This window comes from Anser anser (assembly GCF_964211835.1).
Source record: "Anser anser genome assembly, chromosome: Z".
Lineage (NCBI taxonomy): Eukaryota > Metazoa > Chordata > Aves > Anseriformes > Anatidae > Anser > Anser anser.
This window is the reverse complement of record NC_139723.1, coordinates 43,134,177-43,156,919: the sequence shown is the minus strand read 5'-3', so window position 1 is coordinate 43,156,919 and position 22,743 is coordinate 43,134,177. Positions and strand designations below refer to the sequence as shown.

Below are 22,743 nucleotides of genomic sequence, written 5' to 3'. Positions count from 1 at the left end.
CTCCAGTTCCCCCTGCACTTGTGGTTGCAAGAAAGCTGTGTTTAGGTGCTCAGGTCGTGTAAGTCACAGTATCTACAGCCTGCTCAGCAGAGATCTCATCATCCTTCATGTGGGTGCTATTTCGCGCCATTCTGTTACTTAGTTTCATCTTATCATCACCTTCCCATCTCCGATAAACCTCCTTCTTTCAGCATCGCTGCGCCATGGTTGTGTGCAGGGTTGTTGGCAGCTGCAGAGTAACTTCATTCTTCCCTTTGCAACTTAAATATAAGCTGTTTTAATAGAATATTTGTTTCTGGGCCGGGTTCTATGGTATCCTGGAGTTAATCCTATAACGAAATAATGGAAGTTTAGAAGTGATCTTTTGGAGGGGAAAATCACAGCGTATGATTTTTGTGCTCACTTCTCTCTGCTGCTCCGTGCCTCAGTGCGTCACAACTGTTACACCTGCCAACAGGACATGGATTTTGGAGGATGCTCATTGGAAGGAGATTTTGCTCAGTGTGGAGATTGTTTATTTGTTTCTGCATCCCTGACAGAGCTGTGTCTGGCTGCTTAAAGCAATGCCTGTACCTTTTCACCGTCTAGTGGAAGCCTAAACCCACACACCTATCAGGGTTTCAACTTGTTTACTCAAAACATTCTGCAAGACAGAGCTTGTGGTAAACTTTGTCTGAAGGTATTTTTTTTTTTATTTCCATTTTTTGAAAAAGCTTTCAAAAAAGAGAGATAGATATCTTAGGTCGTATCTAGTGAGTGTATTGAGAATGACAGTGAATGCAAGTCTAACAGATGCTCCAAAACAGCTCAGGCTTGCTGGTGTGCTTATTTTGGTTATTGTTGTTGCCAAGATAATGAAAAGTAATCCAAAAGCTTTTTGACTTTTAAGGTGCAACTATATCATTTAAAACTGGAAGATATTTGGGGATCCCATATTCTCTTTCACAGATTTCCGTGTCAAATTTTCAAGCTGATTTTTGACTGCCAACCCTGCAGAAGCTGTTGTGCGTTATGGCAGCTGAGCTGTGTTCTTTTTGTCTGTCATCACCAGCGAGCTATCACTTCAGCTGTGTTTCCGCCAGCTAGGCTGTCTTAAGGTTACACTTGGAGTAACACCTGTGCAAACTCACTAATTGCTAGGGAAATTTCAGTGGTGTCACTCCAGGGAATATGAAGGGAGCTGTCTTGTATTTGGTGACCTCACATTTTTCCACTTCTGGCAATCCTTTTTTGAGCTGTTTAAAAACTCCTGTTCCTTCTAGCAAGTACCCAGCATTCAGCCGTGATGAAAGTGTGAGGCCGCAGCAGTTGTTGTGAGTATGAGAAAAATACAGAGCTTGGGAGGAAAGGGAAACTGACACATGGCTGCTACTCTGCAGATGCAAACTTGTGTGCCACCACCTTTTCCGGACACGCTGCCGAGACCACAGGCAGCTTCTGTTGCTTCATTGTCACTGCTGAGCTCTGTACCGCCTATGGTTGCTCGTGGCTGGTCACACTGGATGCATCGTGCAGGTTTTCCTAAGAAAACTGTCTTCCTGGGGTGAGAGGATGGCACATCCAAAATGTTGGTGGCGTGCAAACGCTGTCCTTTCTGAAGCTGTGTGAGGCACTTCTCCTCCAAGCCGCTTGCAGCCGAGTCCCCAGGCAGCACGAGAGCAGAGGCTGGCGCGTGCTCGGCGGAGCAGCAGATATGGCCAGACACTTCTGCTGAGTTGCTGAGCACCGGCGGTACCCCTGCACCGTGAGCCGGAGGGGAAGGCAGCCGGTGGTTGTGCCGGCCGTGGCAGAGGCTCACGGCAGGGTGAGGAATGCTAGGAAATGAGGTGGGTTGGAAATGCAAGCTCATTATCTCACCATGCCGTCAGAATATGTAGCACTAGAGACCGTCCCCCTTTCCCCGAAATGTAAAAGGATGATGAGAAGTTGTTCTTCATCCCATTCTTCTGGAAGGTCCGGTGTGGCAGTGCACGGGCCTACTGGTCTCTGGCGCCCTTGTGATTCTCCTCTGACTTCTTCTCTCCGTGCAAAGCGAGCTGTGAGGAACCGCCAGCCAGAACAATTCTTCTTTATCTGACACTTTAACATGAAAAAGAACAAAATGAAGCATGACGCTGCGGGGAGAGCGCATTGTGCTGGCCTCCCTGAGACAATTTGTATTGAACTGAAAAGCCGGTGGCTGGTGTTTTGGGGGGGGGGGGGAATAAATAAATAAAAAAAGGCAGGCTAACATTTTTACAGGAGGTACGTGCAGAAAGCTGCTGAGAAGCACATAGTAATTTCATATAACAGTTTTTATGTGAGATTCTTGCTTCTGTGAAAGACTGTGGTAGACCTGGATAAGAGGAGCCTTGCTTCAGGTTACGTGTCAAGTAGATGTAACTCATGCAGGTGAATGCTTCCTTATGACAGAATAAAAAGGAAGGAAATGCATAAATGGAATTTATGTTCTCGAGGCTAAATGAAATGCTTCGGGGAACCGGATTTGTAACAAAAATGCAGGGAAAATTAGTTACAACTTTTGCTTGCGCTACTAGAGCTTGAGTTGTTTCTGTCTGTCTCCTCAGGGAGTACCACATTAGTTAAGAAGGCAATGAGCACATGAACATTTCAGGAATGAGTGCTGTTTAATATTTCAGGTGTTTTCTTGAAAAGTCTGCATCTAGAAAATCAAAGATCAAAGCCAGCTGTGGTTTGTGAAGTGAAATACTTCAGGGTTGCTTGTTATTTATTTCAGCATGCAAAAGTAAGTAGTAACTAGAACACTTTCGATAAGGCAAATTATCACTTTTAATCAGCAAATTTTTTTTTATTAGAGTACCATGTACAGAAATGTCTGGCTAAAGCTTTCAAAGAGAGCTCTGACACATAGTTGAAAATGAAGTCCTTTGTTCCCTTCCAAAAATGTCAAGAGGAGTGCTTTACTTTGGAGCTGTGTTGAGACAGCTAACAAAGCGTCCTCAAGTTATCCCACTTGTTTTTACCTCTGCTGTAATATAGCATATCCATAATATATTAAGTTGGGGGAAGGGGTGGAACAAGGCCTCAAGTTCTGCAGTGGAAAAATCTACAAAAATGTCCTGCGATGAAGACCGTCATATCTAAAATGATTCACGTTGTTTGTGCACTACTTTGCTCAGCCTCTGTAATGGAGGAAGCAAAGGATTTCATTTGCAGCTTGGAGTGGTTGTTATGCTGATGTCCCTGTGCCTGCAATTTTGTTCAGACGTCTAACTCAATCTGAGTAAAACGGGCTGCAGCACTGGCAGCTGGAATCAATGCGTGCGAGTCTTTTGTAGACTGGCTGAATTACTGTAGAAAGTGAAACTTTTTCAGTGCAACGTTAGTGATTACAAATACACAGCTGTTTTGAATGACAAATCTCCTGTCATACTGCTACTCCGAACCAAGCTTAGAAAAAGACTGTTTTGGCACAGAAGCTGAATTTTAGGAAACGACTCTTTTCAGTAATGCTGATACGGATTTGAGACTCTGTTGGTTGTATTTATTCTCACTGCTGATATGCATTAAGTGTAGAATGTGCTTTTGTTACGAAGGTATGTATATATTGCTTACAGCAATCCCCAGTCTTTCCTTTAATGAAATAGTCTTCATGGTTTTCAAAAATGTCATCGAAGTATGCATGTGGATTTCACATTGTTTCCTGGCTTGAATATTCAGTATTTTGAAGCAAAGTGTTGTTAGGTCAAAGCTTGCAGAAGAGAGTTTCTGGGCACAGCATCCACTTGCAGAAATGCATCTGGAGAGGAGCTGAGATTCAGAGGGATGCACTCAGCGCCCACAGACAATCACTGCGAGACAGCTGCTGCTGCAGCCAGCCAGCTGCCCGCGCACAGGCTGCCTCGCGGCACAGCCCCGCTCCTGCCGTGCATAACCAAGTGACTGTCTCTGGCTCGCTCGGGCTTCGTTAGGAGCCACACGGTATATTCGTCTTTTATCCCAAGTACAGTTTACAGTACTTTTTTTTTTTTTTTTCCTGAAAAATAAGCAACGACTTGCTGCTCGTGGTGCTTAGCCTTTAAGTAGGTTGTATAAATACTGGAAGTCTGAAAGTCCGGATCCCAGTTCGAGCTCTGGGATTCAGGCAAGATCTGGAAGTTGTAGAGTGCTGGTGTCTCTGGAGATCCTTTTCTTCACATGACCTCAAATCTGGACTACTCCATCTTAGCTCATCTGTCCTGAGGCATGGCAATTTTTCTACATACTTTAAAATACAGGTTTAGAGCAAGTGGAAAAATAGACCTTTTTAACAACGAGCTGGTTCATATACAGTATGAAGTTAGAACATGATAACCTCACTAGAAGTCACTTAATCTGTTTCTCTGCCTCAAAACAAGATCAACTTGAATGTCTAAGTATAGAAAAAATGTTTGTCGTTCTCTGGGTAGCAGCACTAATGCTGAGAATTAAAGCTTTTAACGTTCTTTTATTATCTAAATGGATATTGCTGGCTTTTTCGTGATGGATCAAAGCAAGTGCTTATAGGCAAAAGGCATGTTAAAAACCATACAAGGAAAATAAGATGAGTTTTCAGAGAAAGTGGATACCATCAAGAGTCTGGAACACAAACGGATTGAGCCCCAAAGGGTGGTGGGAGGGTTATTATGTTATTTCAGACAATTAAAGAGAACCAATAGATGAACAAAATGATAATGTACCTATTTCTCTTTTTAATCAGTTACAAGCTTTTAAATTTTCAGTGATTTGCTATTATTTATCATTTTTTTGATTCTGAAACAGTCAGCCAGCCGGCCCTCCAAAGACTTGGCATTCTCCCCTCTTCTCAAATTCCAGCTGGAATTCTAACTGGAAGCCTCATTCTTCTTCAACAAGGAGCACTCATGCAAATAAAACGCATGCTTAACCTGAACCCGTGTAATTATTCAGCAGTCGTGCTCCAAATTTGCTGTCTCTGTAGCGCTGCACAACAGCACTTTCAAATCCTACCAAAGGAGGAGAACACTGTATTTTTAATGAAGAGGATGATTTTGGCACCAGTGTTTGTTGTTTTTTTAAAATCCATTACTTCGCAAGTACACTATGGTGGTGGTTGTTATAAAATCCTGAAACGACATCATCTGAATGCTAAACAGAACCAATACCTAAGTAACAAGGAGCAGCGATCTTTACTTCAGCATATGTCAACATTTTATGTTTGAACATAAGAATACATACACTGAATTATTAGGTTGCAGGTTCTGTTTTCATTGGAAGGAAGGAGGCTGGAGAGTAATGTGTTATGTTAGAGAGTTATGGGTATTTTGTTTTTTAAAAAAGTTGGTCACTTCTCCCTTTGCCTCCCTCCCCAAGTACCCCAGCTATTGAATCTCTTCCATGTACTTAGGTTGGAGAGGATATGAACACTTGAGCCCCTTCTGTCTTTGGAGGAACTTGTACAGAATGATTTAGGTGCTGTAAGGTAGAGCTTATATGCAGTAAGCCCAAGGAGAAATTCATTTGCTGTGTTTGGGGATGTATTGTTCCTTTTAGTGCTGTTATGGGGAGACTGTTGATATCAATTCTTTTAACTGGGAATGGGAAAGAAAGGGAGGAGGTCTAAAAAAAGAGAAAGAATGAAAAAAAGATAAAGCCAACAAAGAGAAATTATGTTTACATTCTTAGAAGAATAGTTGGTTGGAATTAGAAACGATGTGGAACTTGATACATAACAGAATTCCTGGAAGTGAAATCATCTTGGCAAATACAGGAGCTTCATACCATAAGGATGGTTGTACTTTAAATGAGGCTGCACTTAAAAATGGGCTGGCCTGGGCCCAAAAGCAGATGGATAGAGTAAATGTCCAAGAAATTCCTGCTGAAATACCATTGCCTGAAGAACAAAATTTTGTGGTTATGTGAGATGGGGAGTGGAGGGGAAATGGGGGCTAAGGGGGAGGGAGCAGAAGCAGATAGTTTATTGATGCTGGTTATACAGCAGGATTTGTAGATTAATCCTTTTGCTAGTGCTGCAGAGTGATGGGTAACCACATGATGTGCCATCTGTCACCTAACTGCTAACTTAAATTTAGACTTTGCGGATATACGTTTTTATTTTCTTATTTATCCCTTATAACAGTTGTTACAAGTGTTATTCAACTATCTAAATAAAAGAGAGGTAATAACTTTTGAAAGGAACGCTTATATTTTTAATGAGGTGTGTAGAACCTCTTAAATGTTTTATTTATAGTTCACTGTTTATTCCTTTTTTTAAATTACAGTAAATAATTTGTTTAAAACTCTGTGGTTTAATTTTACATGCTATGAATCCACCTGCTTCATACGCCTATAGTTGAGAAAGTAATAGATCTTGACTGATTGTTTCTCTCTGTGTAATGAGCATTGAGTGTTAAATATGCTGGGAAAGTGTGAATACAGCATTTTGGGATGCAATACTGTACATAAAGTGAGGGAAGCAGGAAGCACTAGGGACAAGCACTCTGTTTAATCCAGGAATGAGGCATTAATTGTCAGGTTTTGTGTCTTTTATTTTGTCAAGTATGCTTCTTTGATGATGTGCCCTGCCATTTTATTGAGAAGGCAAGCTAGGCAATTTGGAAGGAAACCAAGTATTAGCACTGAGGACACAGTACGTGCAGAAAGAGGATGATTTCAGGAAGGACATCTCTCCTACGAGAGACTTTGGAGGGAGTACGGATTCACGACTTTAACTGCGATGCAGGAAGAGATTTGAGCACCTGGTCACCCCACTGGAGATGGACGTGTGTTTGTGTGATTACTGGGAAGGGAAACGGGGAGGAGAGCGGGATTGGAAGGCATGGGGAGAAACTTGTACCATCTCCACTCTTGGGACACCATAGCTTATTGCACCCCTAGATCCAACGAAGGGCTTGAGGGGGCATTTTAAGGGCCCTGAGGCTGGAGGGGTAGATGGAGATCATAAAAATGATAATGTTTCATACACACTGCAAATCTTCAGCCAAGCCCACAGCAGCAATAAAGGACAACGAGGGGTGTATGTTGCCCCGGGTCTCACCCCACGGCTGTGGCGGCAGCAAGCCTCGCATGTGGGGTGTGCTGTGCCAGCTGGACGGTTCGTGCCTGGCGTGCAAGATGGGGAAGGAGGGCGAGCTGTAATGCTCCAGCCTCTCGTACACCTTTCAGTTCCCAGTTGTGTTGCCCCCGCTGCTTCTTTTGTTCCAGGGGTGGAGTAAAATGGTGAGATGATTGAAGCTCGATCTGTTAGCAGCAATGAAACATTTTCTTCAAAGGTCTGCTGTGGAAAGTGGACACACAAATAGCAATATTACATTTGAGAGACAGGAGCTGTTTCCAGGAGTCTTCAAGTGTTTCCCCAAGTGAATCTGTCGTGTTGGTGCTGAAAAAAAAAAGAGATGCTGCCCAGAGGAATAGTTTGAAGATTTCTGTGCAAATACTTGAACCGTCTAAAGTAATACCATCAATATTAAATCTTGCACGATTACATAATTACTTTGTGCAAGGTTATTTTGTGTCATGTCTCAATTGTAAAGTCAGTTTTCCACTAAATTTGCTAACTAAAACGTACTAAATTTGCACTAAATTTTCCACTAAATTTTTATATATGAATTTTATTGTTTTTAAACTTACTTATAATGCCATATGAAATTTTAAGTCAGTCTGGGAAAACAAAACTTAATTACATTTTTATAATATCTATGCTGAAGGAAATCAACTCATAGGGAAGTTTTATTTCCCATTTAAAAAATAAAAAGGATAAAGTCAGTCAAAGTGTTCAGCTGAGTTTAAGAGTAAGTAGTGTAGTCAATCGAAAGACAGGACCTAAGGTTAAACTCTGAGACTGGCTAAGACTGTGCAGGGACTTCAAGATGCATCTTTCTTGCACAACATTTTTTCCTGAGCAGGTGGCTTTTGAAGGACTTACTGAAATGTCTCTTACACTATTGAGTTGTCATCTGCCAATTAGAGTTTACAAATGCTAACTTTTATTTGAAGTCCTAGGTAAATTTCATTATTTAATGTTTTTAAACAATGATGAAATGCCTTGGTATGCCTTGACTGTGACTCACAATGATGTGCTTTGTGTGGCGGTTCAGTTTAGATAATAAAGTATTTGTTGAAGTATGAATCTTTTGTATACGCAATGTTTGATTTCTCAGAGCTTTACGTTCTGTACTCCTGTATTCTCCTTCTTTGTTATTTGACCTAGACCAATGATATCTTTCAGTAGTCAAATGTGTTCAATACAGATTGTCTTCAGACATGGCGTTCTTCATGTGATTATTTATATTAAATTTGCCATAGATATTTCTGTTTCAAGGTGTGCTTATCCCTGCTTACATTTTGGATGATGTTCCTGAACACTTTATATTTGCCTGTTGTGTAGTATATGACACGTTATGGCTAGTTGCTCCAATATGTAAACATCCCTTTAAAGTAATGAAATAAATCTCAGTCCAGTAACATCTAATTAAACGTCAGGGAGGTGGGCTACATAAAATACAAACAGCCTCTGTTTCAAGCAGAACCTATGCTGCTGTTTTTTCAGGTGTTTTCATAACTGTTCTCACATTGAATCACACAGTAAAGCATCAGTAACTTTGTGTTTCATAATTCCCTCCACTCTTTTCCCCCCTGTCAAGTGATGTGTCAATGCTCAGGAATAACTCTGAGCAGAAATATTTGCGACTTTACAGGGAGACCTGCTGTTATCCACTCGGAGCACATTTTTCACGCTGCTGTCCTGTTCACTTCGGAGCTCTGATGGGAAGCAAAGCCTTCCTTAAAGGCAAAAGTTGTGGAGACCTTATCCTCAGATAAGAGAGAGGTCTGTGCTCTCGTTTGGTTGCGTAGCAGCCATTCTTGGCTAGGGCTGTGCATCAGACTTCAGGCAAAGAACATCAGCAGGATGCAAATCTTGCAGGATTTTTGACTTTTTGATTTTTTTTCCCAGATGTTGTGCTACTGGTTAAAACCCCTTCCAAGGACAGTAACCCAATTACTGCATACAAAGGTGGAGTATTCCAAATATCTCGCTTCTCTACGTTGTAGTGTATATGACATAAACCATAAACAAAACATTGTGCAGTCATACTTAATTTTTTGTCTTATTTCTACAGTGCTCTTGTAACGTATAGAGATTCGGGCATATTTACGTGTACGCAAAGAGTTGACAGAAGTTTTTACATGAACTGCACGTAAACAGGAGGGAATAAACTGGATTTTTGTGTTTACCTCTTCCTTTGTTCCACTCCACAAAATTAGGCCTGGTCATCACAAGACTACATCTCTTTCTTAGACTTCATATCTTTAAATGTGAACAAATCACGGTTCATCTGCAGTTGAAGTTTACTGTCAAATTAGCAGATACTTAGAATCTGCTGCTCCGTTTCTGCGTGATGGCCTATCCTAGTTAATAAGTGCTGTTTGGCTCAGTAAATGTGTGCACAGGTGTGTGCGTGCGTGCTTCAACAGGTTTAAACTTGTTTTGCGTTAACTATGTTAGAAAAACTGTACCATTGTTTTGTGAACAGGATAAAATCTCAGGCAGATGAGCCTCTTCCTTTTAAGTGTGGCTGCTGGGCCAGGGGAAGGTGTGTTAGTGTGCTTGTTTTAAATGTCAGGATGTGGGTAAAAGATACTGAACATTTTCCACATTTGGCATTTTCTTCACCTCCTTCACCGCTGAGCCAGCCGGTCCCATCTTCTTGTGCTTAATAATAGTTATTATTCTGAGGAGCTGTGTTCGGTGAGAAGTGCTATTGACTGGATTTGTGCATAGATTGCAGTGAGCCCTGGCAGTGCCAGTCACACCTCTAATCACTTGCCTTTTTAAATTTGAGGCCCAGAAAGTGCTTTATTACCATGATAAGCTGGCATCATGAAGGCACTCTGTAGTCTTTCATTCAAGTCTGGATGCTCATGCATACGTATACACAGATCAAAAAGTCATCTTCTGTATTCCATTTCTTTCTCTCTCTATTTTAGCCCATCATCCTACTTGATTATTCCTCTAAAATTTTTCATATACTAGTTGAGCAATATAAAGGGTGTAAGAAGTAATATAGGAAACAGTGAAAAATTCGGTATACTTCTTGGGCTCTGTTGTAGACACTGAAGTGCTTTATCATGCTGTTTTATGTGTTCCCTAGGGACTAGAGGCTCTTCTGGATTCCTCAGAAAACAAGGTAAAGACTGAAAAATTGCTTTTCCTTAAGCATAGGAAACAGGCTGTTAGCAGCCTAGCAAAGTTGCAGAAAGCAGGAGAGCAACAGAGGCCCCCAGCTTCATCAGTGTGATGGGTTGAGGCTGACAAGGGTTTCTGCTGGAGGTAAATGTGTGGTTGAAATGGATGAAAAATTGCTTTTAAAATAACCAAGCCACCAAGAAAAAAAAGCACAAGCTTATAAAATGCAGAGGAAAGTGACAAATAGGGGAAATTCTGTATTTCTGTGATTCTTTACTTTCTATTGTATCCTGCAACCTGTTTTCAGGGAAATTCTGTACATTTGTGGTGGGTAGTTTAGCTTGTGGATACACTTAAATATGCTACGTTTTTACTGCCTTTTACACTTTTTACAGTGTCTGAAGCATCAGATTCTGGTTCCTTCATCTTAACGATTCGTTATAGTTACTTTCAGGCTGTTTCTCTTCCCGTTAATTTTGTTAATGGGCTTAAAGGTACACTGTTCGGACTGCGAACAGGTAGTACAGGAGAGATTTCAGATGGTTTAGACGAAAAATGGTTTCAGCTGACTCCTATACACAAAGAAAACAATCCATGGCTTTGCCAGATTTTCCCCAACTGGAAGAACTTCATATAGTAATAACACAGATTAATTTCATAGTGGGTTGCTTTTTTGTTTGGTTGGTTTTGTTTAAAGCATTACATAAAGGAAATGGGAGTCCTTGTATTTTGGATGTTTTAGTGTAGTCATGTTAACCAAAGTATTTGTGTTCCTACTGGCAGATAATCAAACTTTATTGTCACATGCGTTGGGTCACTATATTGGGATCAGGGCACTTCTGAAGCTCAATAATTTGACACCGAAAGATATTCCAAGTCAGAAATTAGGAAAGGAGCTTTGAGACTTCTATGGAGTTCATAAGTGCATAAATGCATCTATGTATAAAAAGGAACTTGAAAGTTAAGAAATAGTTGCCGGTACATTTGTTTTGTGTTATAAACCTGATTTTGCCTCCCCCTTCCTTACTGTCCGTGCCATTTTCAGCTCCGCTGCTTTTCCAACAGATTTCTAAGGAAAGTGTATCAGCTTGTATTTCATTCATGAGTAAAAATTACAACTTGATTTAAGCTCTGTATGTGCTGGAAACGTTGCACAGCACAATCACATAACATGTTTCTATTCTACCTTTGTTTGTATTTGCAGCACTCTTCTATTTTTAGTTTCATGGTCAAATTTAATTAGAGCCTTTTATTTGCTTCCCTATATTAGTAGTAGCTGGAAAAGGCCAGCCCTAACAATGATCTTAGCAGTACATCATTAGATTTCAGCAGCCTCATTCTTTTGCGTATTCACTTATAAAGCATTTGACTATTATTTTCTCTTTAGCTTAAATGCTGTGTGATGTTTAACTCCTCTTTCAGCTCTTTTCTTTATTACTGCTTTTCCATGCATCTCTTGAATTTACTTCTGTTTTTGTGCTGTGCCCAGTGTGCCCATTTCCAGAACAAGTGCTTACGCACGGCTGAAACACGCCTATAGTGACTGACAGGCTTCAGCTGCCTGCGTCTCGGTAAGTGGGTGTCATTCCCTCGAGTTACAGGGCAGTCAGGTACTTCGGGCTCTGCCACTTAGGGCAGACTGAAAATACTTTGTCCAGCCGTGGGCACAGAGCAGACAACTGCATGGTCAACCGAGAGATGTGTGTCTGTATAAGCACTTGAAGTGTAAATGTGTTACTTACACTGAAGACTGTTTAGCCAGAGCTGGTTTTGTGTGTTAGTTTTTCATAAAAAATAATTTTAAAGAAGCAAATAGCCCAATCATCTACCCAGCATCCTTCGGATACAGGCATGCTGCAGTGCTCTTCTCTTCGTTTTGTTTGCCATCTCTTTTCAGAGCTCTCTGGTACTCGGAGGACTCTGGGCTGAGCACTGCTATTGACATTCTCTGTGTCCCTGCCAGTGAATTAAACACTGCAGAGCAAGGGAGGGAGCACAGAAATTTTGAGCACTCTACAAGTGTTTCCGCCTTCCAGAGCCTGAACAAGTAACAATATGAGCACATCAGCCCATCCTGCATTTATTCACAATCTGCCTGTACTTTTCAGTTGACTGCAAAATTAAAAATGTGATTTGGAGGAAGAGCAGGAGAATCGTGACCTTCCCCACCCCCCCGCCCCCGTTGTGCCTTCTGGGTAGGAGGGAGGATGGGAACATGCACATGTATCCCAGTTTCATTATCTGCCAAAATCAGTGAAGATTGTTCCCTGCAGGCATAATGCCAGTAGCTAGCAAGGGTTGTCTTTTGAGCATGGTGCACATGAAACACCACTGCTCCCAGCCAGGTCTGCCTGGAGTGCTCTATTAACCCTGGAGTGCTCCATTAACCGTGGCTTACCCCACCCTGTTAATGCTGATGATAGCTTATCTCCTCAATGGGGTAAGTGTAACACTTGGTGCTAGTGACTCTCAGCCCTTGGCACTGTACTCACACACAGCAGAGAGGCTCTCAAGTGCCTCATAACGTTTACCAGGTTGTGCACGACCACAAAGAGCTGGTGGTGGTGGGAGGGAGCAGTTTGCCTCCAATTTAGCCTTGTAGCTGGACGGAAAACATGAAGGTTATTTTTAATTTATTTAGAAGATGGAGGGGGACTTAATGCATGTATAACCCTTTACAGTTTCTGGAGAAATCCTCTTTTCCTTTGGAAAAGATGCAGGTACTGACACCTTGCCTGAGAGTTTCGTGAGAATTAGCCTTGCGAGCAGGAGAAGCTCAGATGTTCTCTGCCGTGACAGGGAGCTGTACGTGGGTGGCAGCGGTGACTGATGGAGACAGCTAACAATGGGACACTGGAGGTGGCTGTTCTTGGAAAAAGTTTAAAAAAAAACAAAAACTTGGAAAAAGCAACTGCATGAAAGTATCAGTTGCAGTATCTCTAGAAATAAATCTAGTAGAAGTGATTCTGTACGTTTTAAATGCTACAGCAGTTTTCCTTAAGTAGCTGCAAAAGGAGAAAGCAAGTTTTTTCTAAAAGATACCTATTACCAAGACACTTTGCTTTATGCTGAGGTGCTTGTTTAATGCTACTTTGGCATCCTTTCAGTGAAGTGATATGAGCAAATCCACTGATCCCAGCAAAAGGAGATTTCTCATCTTTTCACAAAATGTTCTGTTCTTCGGTGTGGAGACTGGGGAGGGTGCGGGGGAAAAATCACCAGCTCAGTTGGCCTTCCCTGCTGCAGTTCCCTGAGAGAAAACTGCTACCTGCATTTTGAATTTGCAGACTAATATATCAGCACAAATAGTATGTCTGAACAGGGCGTGGAATTTTGGGAGAGGATGTTTGCTTTGCCACTTGTTAAGTGGCAGAAGAGGTGCTCAGAAAAGAGAGGAGGAGGTCTGAGGAAAGACAGAAATATCCCTAGTCTGCTAGCAGCCGTTTTGTTGGGGAAACAGATGTGTGGTTGAGTTGTGGTTTCTTTTGCATGCATGTCTAGTAGTATAATTTAAGTGTCTCACCATTGGATGAATATGGTTTTAAAATGGAGAGCAGTCACATAGTGAAAGGAGTAATATCTGAATATTAATACATGAGACTTCCAGAGCTGTATACTGAATATCAAGTTCAAAAACCATTAAAAAAAAAAAGAGGCGCCATAACGTCAGAAACATCCTGAGACACCTTGTTACTGTGATATTAGTGTAATTTCCTTTATTCATATCCCCTGCTTCCAATAATACAGTCCTTTGTGGAAAGTTGCATAATTCCCCCATACTTGCACATTTGTGGCAATAAACATCAGAAACCGGTCCCTGGGGGTTACTTCAGCACCTCTGTGCCCAACTTGCAGCTTTGTTGGAAGGCTCTTGCAGCAAAAGTTTCTCTCATCACTGACAGAGCTAATCCGGAAAACCTGGTGCTGCTGCAGGCTGGGGGTGGGAAGGAGTACAGGACTTGGAACAGGTGATGGGCCTGCCACCCCTAATCACTATGATCAGCCCTCTGAAAGGGAAGCCATTCACAATACAGAACCTTCTTACTAGGAAAATGGATTCTAAAATGTCTGTGCCTGTAGTTAAAACTCTCCGTCATTCATGCTAATGATTAGTTGTTTTGAGATCCCACTAAGCCAGGACCAAACACTGGAGTGTTTGTTCTTTATTGGGAATTTTGTCACATCTTTGCATAACTTCTGCACATATATATGTATCATAAAGGGCAGCAGATCATCTTAATGTTATTTAAAAAAAAAAGACAGAAATTTAATGGTTAGCTAATAGGATAAGCACTTGTTCAGAAGCAAGTCTGAAAAATCACTGGATGTGGAGACATCGTGCCAAGTGTCCTGAAAAGAGTAGATTCAGGATAGTAATTAGCTGCTGGTTGAGTAAGAATTGCAAGATCACAAAACAAATTACTGTTATTAGCAGAAGTATTTGTTCTCACATCGAGCTGTCATCCTGCTTCACTGTTGAACCTGATTGTGCCATGTGCAAGAAAAATGTCAGATGCTTTATTTATGTGGGCCTATGTGATTTACTTTTATATTTCTTTAAGGTAAGTGTCTCCTAAAATGACGCTGTTTTTTTGTGACCTAGACACATTAAATCAAACCTACAAAAGCGTGAGAAACTATAAAACTAAAGTGCTTTTTTTCTGGCTTTGAAGAAGCTGAATGAATGAGTGCTGGACCTGGAACTAAAGGATCAGTAGGAGAATGTATGGTCTAACGCATTTGTATCCAGTAACAGAGCTGACATACACCAGCTCGTTGCTGCAGTTCTACTGGTTAAAGTTCAGTAAATACCCTTTGATTTACACCTCTCCTCTGCTTTTAAAACAAGAGTTTAGAGAGTTGTAAATCATCATGGCTTAGAGATCTCCGACATGAAATAGTTCCTTTGATTGCAGCTCAAAAATGATCTGCATATACAGCGTTTAATAACAAACAACTAATTGTGGGGTTATGTGCTGAATACCACAACAGTAACAACAAGAAGGTTGTTTGGTGCATAATTGGCACTTACTGTAGATACCTGTTAGTTGATAGCTTTCTTGCACTCTTGAGCAATGTCAAAGGAAACATAGATGGTAGCAATCTATAAAGTCATTTCGTATATTGGTCTTCTGGTAACACTTTTATATTGAATTGTGGTAAATCGGGTTATCCTTGAAACAGATGGTTGTAGTTGGAGGAAAGAATGACTGTAGAAGTGAGATAGCTTGGAAGAGAAGGAGAGAGGAGATCTACTTGTTTTAACTGGTCTCCTTTGTTTCAGTAGGTCAGCCTCATGCTGTAATATGATAGTTGACCCATTGCCAACATAAGATGAAAGAGCTCTTAGCCTTAAAGGCATCAGAAACATGAAGTCATTTTGGTGAATGGTGTAATTCAAGTACCACTAACACCGTGGAGAAACTGTCTTTCTTTAGCTTAAAGGTCCACAAACAGTGCATGTTTAACAACACTTGCAGAACACTTTTTATTTCGAGAGGAGCCCAAAATGCATTACTCTTTGTTGAAGAAATACTAAAGGAAGAATTCTGTCATGGACTAAATACCTGATGTTTTAAATATAAGAATTCTTCAAAGTCAATGATGTATGCATTTTCAGTGAAACGTAGATTATTCTTAATCCCAGTCAATTTTTCGTAATAAATCTTTTGGATACCAAAATGTACTGTATATACACATACTTCAGAATCAATTTTCAGTTTCAGCCTCTCCAGAGTCTTATATTATCAGTGATTCTGTTTCTTACTTTTTCTTGGTGTTTGTTGTTGTTGTTTTATTTTTTTGTTTTAATCCTTATCTGTTCTAAAATTTCTGAGGTAAGCATTGACAAGAAAGTGGTTAAACTTAATAGTTTTATCACTGACAAGGTCTAATATATTTCCTTTCTCTGGCTAATGACTATTCAATTGTTCTGAGGTGAGTGTGGTTTTTTCCTTTTGCAATGGATGCATGCTGTTGGAAGAGAATAGCTGTTACACGTGCACACACAGAGTAAATCGTAAGCTTCTTGGAGCTGTGAATCACTTAGCTGTAAAGTCATTATTAACGTGCTGTTTGAGTGCATATACAACTGCAAATCTGTGCAAAAAAATAGATGGTAATAGCTTAAAATCATGATGTGGGCTGTCTCACTTATGCAAAGATTGCCACTCTTTTCAAACAGGAAGAAAAGAAAAATAACTGTGCAGTTATTGTTGCTGGGCAGAGAAGGCTTTTATCTAGCCCCAGTATTTTTCTGCCTGTGGTATGGGGAGATGAGGGTATTTGTAACAAGCTCTCCTTCAAAGGAGTAGCTAAAGAGACAAGGAGATAAATTCCCAGAATTGCTCTCTGGTTTTCTGCTATGCCATGTGCTTGTTACTTCTCCGAGTATTGCGGTAGAACCCAGGAAAGGAAATCAAGGGTAGAGAAGAAAGCGTAATGGATAATATTGAGCCTGTTGTGATTAAACGAAAAATTACTTGTCTGTACTGGTGGCTACTGGCACTATTTCTTTACCATGTCATTTAATGTGTGCACCCATCCTGTGGTGTGCAGTACTTTTATCCCATGGTCAGCTCTCTAGATTGCTACATACCATTTGAGCCTATGGGTGAGTCACAAACAGAAATGCTTCCTCTACCAAACAGAATAGCCTTTTAGCCAGAAAGCCAGTTGGCCAAATGAGCAAGGTCTTTTTACTTCCTTCTTACTCACAAGCTGGACAAGCTGTTCTGAGTGGTGGTGGTGCCTGTGTCTGCTGCATGACTTTGCTCAGCTTTGAACTTTCTGAAAAATAGATAGCGTTTTCAGTGAAACTGAATGCCTCTGTATCTCTGGAGGCGTACATGTTGAACAGGAGAGAGGCAGAGAATTACAGCATTTTCTCTTCGTAAGCAATGGCCCGGAGCACTGTGCGAGCACTTCTCCGCAGCAGTGCAGATACCTGAACGCATCCTCTGCTCCGGCTGGCTGTCCTGTCCTGCAAAATCGTGCCCACCTGGGAGGTCAAACCCAGAGTCTCTGTTGTTGGGAGAGCTGCTGCAGAGTTGAACTGAGCCAAGCAGAGAGGGTCAAGAATACCTTGGAGTGTTTTTTCTAGCCCTCTGCTGTTGGTTTAGGACAGCACAGATCTTCCAGAGGTCCTGTACCTTGTCTCCTAGACCCGTTTGAACGCCTGCGATGTCCAAGAATATTTCAGATGCCTCTAGCTGCCTAAGTTTAGCCAAGTGAAGTAGGTCTTCCAGGCTAAACCTAACGGGAAAGAGGGTACAACTGGCACAGTCCTAAGCACAGCTCAGTCCACTACAACAGTTTGTAACAATAATACATGTTGGCAAACCTGGCCCTTGACAGCTTCACGCTGTGAGCAGTGCGGTGCTACCTTCAGAACAGAGATATGCAGGGGAAGGGCAATGCAAGAGAACTTAATAAATAAATAAATCATTGCCTTCAATATTTTTTCCTCATGCAACATGGTCATCTTACAAATTAATTGGTTTCATGAAATAATGAAGAACAACACTTGAGGGTTGATCATAATGTGGAAGTAAAACCAAACCTCAGAACTTAGATTGACCACTTCTGTCTGCATTTACTTCTCACTGGCCATGGCTGCATTCAAAGGGCAAGTTGATCTTAGCTACTCCAGAGCCTTCTTCCAGAAGGTGAAGGTTCATGGCTCCAGCCTGCCTTCTGCAGGTGAGAGTCATTCAGCCTTGCCCAACTGGGTGTCCCAGCTCAGGACAGTTCATCACTCGGGTTTCTGTGTGGGATCAGCTTAGTAATGGTAGTGGTGGTGGCCCAACAGCATGAGTATTCTCCGGCTGGCCCAGTCCTTCAAATTCAAACATCAGGAGTTTGATTCTCCCTTAGATTGTTTCACAGAATGACAGAATGGTTTGGGTTGGAAGGGACCTTAAAGATCATCTAATTCCAACCCCTCTGCCATAAGGGTTGGCTGATTATCTTCGTTTACTGCATAATACTGCTTTTATCAGTTATCTTCTATTTTCTGTCTGACATGCATTTCTTAATTGTTTAATTACTTCATCACAGTATTTGGCATCTACTGTTTCTTAGTCATAAAGTAGTGTTATGGATTGAGTTCATTCATGAGCTGTGTGACTTTGAATGATTCCCACTTGTCATTTCGTCATTATGTGATGTCCTTTCTGCAGGTGATGGCATTGTCCTGCAGATCTCTGTCAGTTGTAATTAATTAACCACTAACATGAGTTAGCTCCTCTCCCAGGTACGGAGTGGAATTACACCAGCCTGCATGTTACATCCCTGTGTAGATATTCAAGCTTACTAAGCTTGTCTTTGATTTAACCACTGCTATAAACGTGCATTAAAGGCTACTGCTTCTTTGGTTGACAAGATAGTTTAAATTTAGCCTATTTTCTCATGGGTATTATTGAGTAATTTTGCAAGTACTTTGTACAGTTAAACAAACAAGGAACAGAATTACTAGAGAACCCTGAGCAAGAGATTAAGAAAACTTGAGAGGAAAACTCCACACTATTAGAAATCCTACTCGTACTTTAACACAGCACTAGATTCCTGGAGATAACTGGTCCGAATCAATATGTACATTTAGCAGCAGGAAATTTATATGTGAACAATAACACTCTGGAGTCAGCTGCTTCCTGGAGCACTTTCTGGTTTGTAACAAAATCAGTGATTTTTATTCTTGGTACTGTTTTCACCTTCAAATGCTTCCTGCTTGAGATGATGATACAATGAATGTAATTCTTGATACTACAGTAAATAAAACATAAAGTAATATCCTGAAAACACAGTATCCTTTTAAAAACTAAATAAAATAAAGGTAATATCTAAAGGTAATACCACCTAAAGTGGATATTGATAGATTGGAAGAAACTGAAGACTGTCTGTCTTGGAGAACAAAAAAAATTATCTTCAACATGAATGATGCAGGAGAAATCCAGAAGTGATTACTTTGCCCCAATAATCCCCGATGCACATACTTGACAAAAATCTAATGGTCTACACAGGTGGTATCTTTTACTTAGATATGCTGAAATGTATGAGTGTATGTGTGCAGAATCTCAGCTTAGCTTTTTTTTAACCACATCCAGCGTTTTTCCAGGTGTTATGTTAGATTGCACAAAAAGCGGTTATGTATTTCAGTGGAGCTGGTAATTTAGAGGTACAGCTGTCTCTCCCCATAGTAGTAAATACAAGCTGCTCCTAATTCTAAATCTCCTTGAACCACATATGATTCTTTCTTTCCCTCTCTTTTAGTGGGCAGTTTGCTGTAGTGAAAAAATGCCGTGAGAAAAACACTGGTCAGCAGTTTGCAGCAAAATTCATCAAGAAACGGAGGACAAAATCCAGCCGACGTGGAGTGAGCCGGGAAGATATTGAGCGAGAAGTCAGCATACTAAAAGAAATTCGGCATCCTAATGTGATCACACTGCATGATGTTTATGAGAACAAAACAGATGTGATTCTTATTCTGGAACTGTAAGTAGCTCTAGAGACCTGGGAAGGGATGATGTTTTTTTTGTTGTTGTTGTATTAAGGAAATAGATCCTTTCTGTAAGAATTGCCATTATTTAATGGGTATTCCTTACCACCCCAAAGATCACTGATAGTAGCCTGAGAATTGTTATTATTTGGGGGTGGGAGGGGCCAGAGTTGTAGCTTCTTGATTTATAGATGCTATTTTTCAGTCTAAATGGCACTACAAAGGTTAAAGAGCAATACACTATATTCAGGATTTTTTCTGCTTGTTATTTTAATTGTCATTGATGTTCTGAATCCAGAAGAACAGCCTAGAGCTGAACAGATTTGAAAATAAGAGCAGAGGGAAATACAGATTCTGGATAGAGGTTAGTTTAGCAAATTTAGTGGTGTTTTGTGGTGGTGTAAGGCAGCATCACTGAATGCTTTTTTCTCTTTTTTGCCCACATAACAGAGAACAGTATTTTCCCAGTTCTCTCCTGTTGCAACGTAAACTGAACTCTCATATCCGTATTTTTAGTTCCCTTTTTTCCTCCAAAGTTATTGCTAATGAATTGAGATAAATATGTCAGCAGAGAACAGTTCTGCATTGCTTCAAGTCCGGCTTCAAGTTCCTCAAAGATTGCTAGTTCAGTCGTTAAGCATTACTCACCTTTTTCAGCTTGACAGTGTCCAGTAGCAGCACATGCAAGTTTTTACCTTGTTTCGATGCCTGACACAGTCTGTATTATGGCCACATTTGTTTGGTATCAGCTAAACGTATTTCAGACTATGTATTTCATGCAAGCAAATGCATCTGATTTGGTACAAGAATCTTGCGCAGCACTTCTCTTTTCCTTGGCTGTTCATGTGATTTTCTTGTAGGTTATGCCTTCCTGTTTACTAACTTTCATAAATTATGTTTCCACTTACTTTATAAGGATACTTTAGGGTAAGTATTGAGTAACATGTAGATTTACAGTATAGATATAAGAAAGAAACTGGGTATTACCTTAAGGAGTTTCGTCTTTGCTACAATATATACACACATAATACATTAAAACACATTTCTACACATCTTTAGTCCCACATATGATTACTTACTGTAATGCTTTAGTAGTCTGGGTATGTGTTTGGTTTTTTTTGTTTGTTTGTTTTGTGTTTTTTTTTTTTAGTTTCAGAAATACACATTTGCATTAGTTTGATTTTGTGTGGATAAGTATTTCTTAAGATGAATAGTATAAAGTAAAACCTCCTCGTAATTCCTGTCTGATCTACTGCTCCTGATTTTTGTTCAAAACTCTTTGAGTGTGTCATGAATATACAACAAAATTAGTTTGATTCTTCTTCTGCTCCCCATTTATATTTGCTCTCATATTCTTCCTATTCATAACCTGTTATTACAGTGCTGCTAGTGCAGTGCCTTCTTCCTGCTCTATAATCTAACCTGTCCACATGAAATCAGGAGAGTGACTGGACTTAACAGCTCTGAAGAACATTCAGTAACTGCAAACAGTGGTAGGATGAATGGAACTGTTCCTGTCTCCCTCTTCTTTTCATGGAATAGGAGCTTCTTTGGCAGCAAGATTGCTGTGTGTGTGTCTGTGTACACCCATTGACTTTTATTGAATGGAAGCAGATTTTGCATCCAACGTGTGTTAATATTTCATAAAATTGATAGTGTGAAGCATAACAGACTATTTGTATAGCAGTTTAGCTAATCATTTTGCCAAGTTAATAATCCCAATATAGTGTCAAAGATGTTTTTTTCCACTTTTCAAAACTGCCACATGAATCTTTTAAGTTGAAGAAGTGCTACTTTGGTATCACAAAGGTAACATATTTAATTAAAGGGTCAGAGAGGAAAAGATGACATGTTAGCAATCCCTTTATAAACTGAATATACTAATTGCTGTAAAGACCACTTTTAATTATTCTCAAAATCACTATGATATTATGTAAAGCTATTTAAAAGGCAAAAGGATTGTCATTTTAATCATATGTTCAGATACTTAAGTATGTAATCATTTTTTTCTAACGTTCTAATATTCACGTTTTGCCCAGGGACCTACTCCCCTTACATTCTTAGCTATTATAGAACATTTTTAAACAAAGCAAAAGTCAAACTGAAATCTCATTAAATAACCCATTTTGCTTTCCTCAGAATCCCTCCCAAGTGAAAATTTTCCTTATTGATTAGAATATAGTTTTAGTAAGTATTTTCTTCTATAACTAAATTCACTTGAAAAAAGCATATTTTTTTTTCCTGGAGCATATATTAATGTATGACTTTAAGAAGAGAGAGCATACCACAAATAAACAGGATTTCACGTGACTTACTTTTTTAGATAAGGAGTGAAACTAAAATTGTGTTCCAGCTACGAAAAGCTCATAACAAAATGAAAGTCTAGAAGAAGCACTGGTTTGTTATTAATAAGCAAGTGTAATAACATGAGCAATGATGAGGAAAAGAATCTCTGGTTTCTCTGCTACATAGAACCTGCAGTCCACAGAAGGCATGCTACCGCAGCTGTCCTTTTGGTGCCTGTCAATTGATGTTAACACACAAGTCTCAGGATGCTGTGTCTGCTGCCTATTTACTATTGATTTTTGTCTCCCAGTTCAGCAAAAGGTTTGCAGGGTTGTGTGTAGCCTTTTAAGCGTTTTTCAGCATTATTTATTAGCTGTTTCTAAGGAGTAACTGGCTGTAGAAGTTTTCACTTCATTCCCTCACTGCAAATATTACATCAGCCAGCAAAGTATTTGTTAGCAATTTGTGTGCACAAATATGTGGGCCATCATTAATTATTGCAGTGGCAATGTCGTTGCAACACTGAGTGCAAAACAAAATATCAGAAGCTTAATCCATGCTGATGTTTGGAGCTTTTTCTCTTAAGTACCTTTTGTCAGGAAACTGACCTGTAAAAATTTATGGAACGTTTAATTTCTGAAACTTTAAATCAAATGCTTCCTTAAAGGAGTCAGCAATCATACACAAATATGAAAGGTGCTTGAAGACCCTTACTACATTTCTGTCTCTTGGTAAATTTAGAGGAAGCAGGTATGTTTTCACATTTCTAGACTGATATACTGACACGTGTGCTCTT

At 40.2% G+C, this 22,743-nt stretch overlaps 1 protein-coding gene across 2 annotated transcripts in view; it reads left to right on the top strand.

Moving 5' to 3' along the window:
• The window catches only part of DAPK1 (death associated protein kinase 1), an 89,647-nt gene that overhangs the window by 19,194 nt on the left and 47,710 nt on the right, over positions 1-22,743 (top strand). For both annotated transcript variants that reach the window (XM_083818797.1, XM_083818796.1), the window contains one exon: positions 19,436-19,657. In XM_083818797.1, the coding sequence (XP_083674923.1) occupies positions 19,436-19,657 (222 nt within the window). The remainder of the gene's footprint in view (positions 1-19,435; positions 19,658-22,743) is intronic.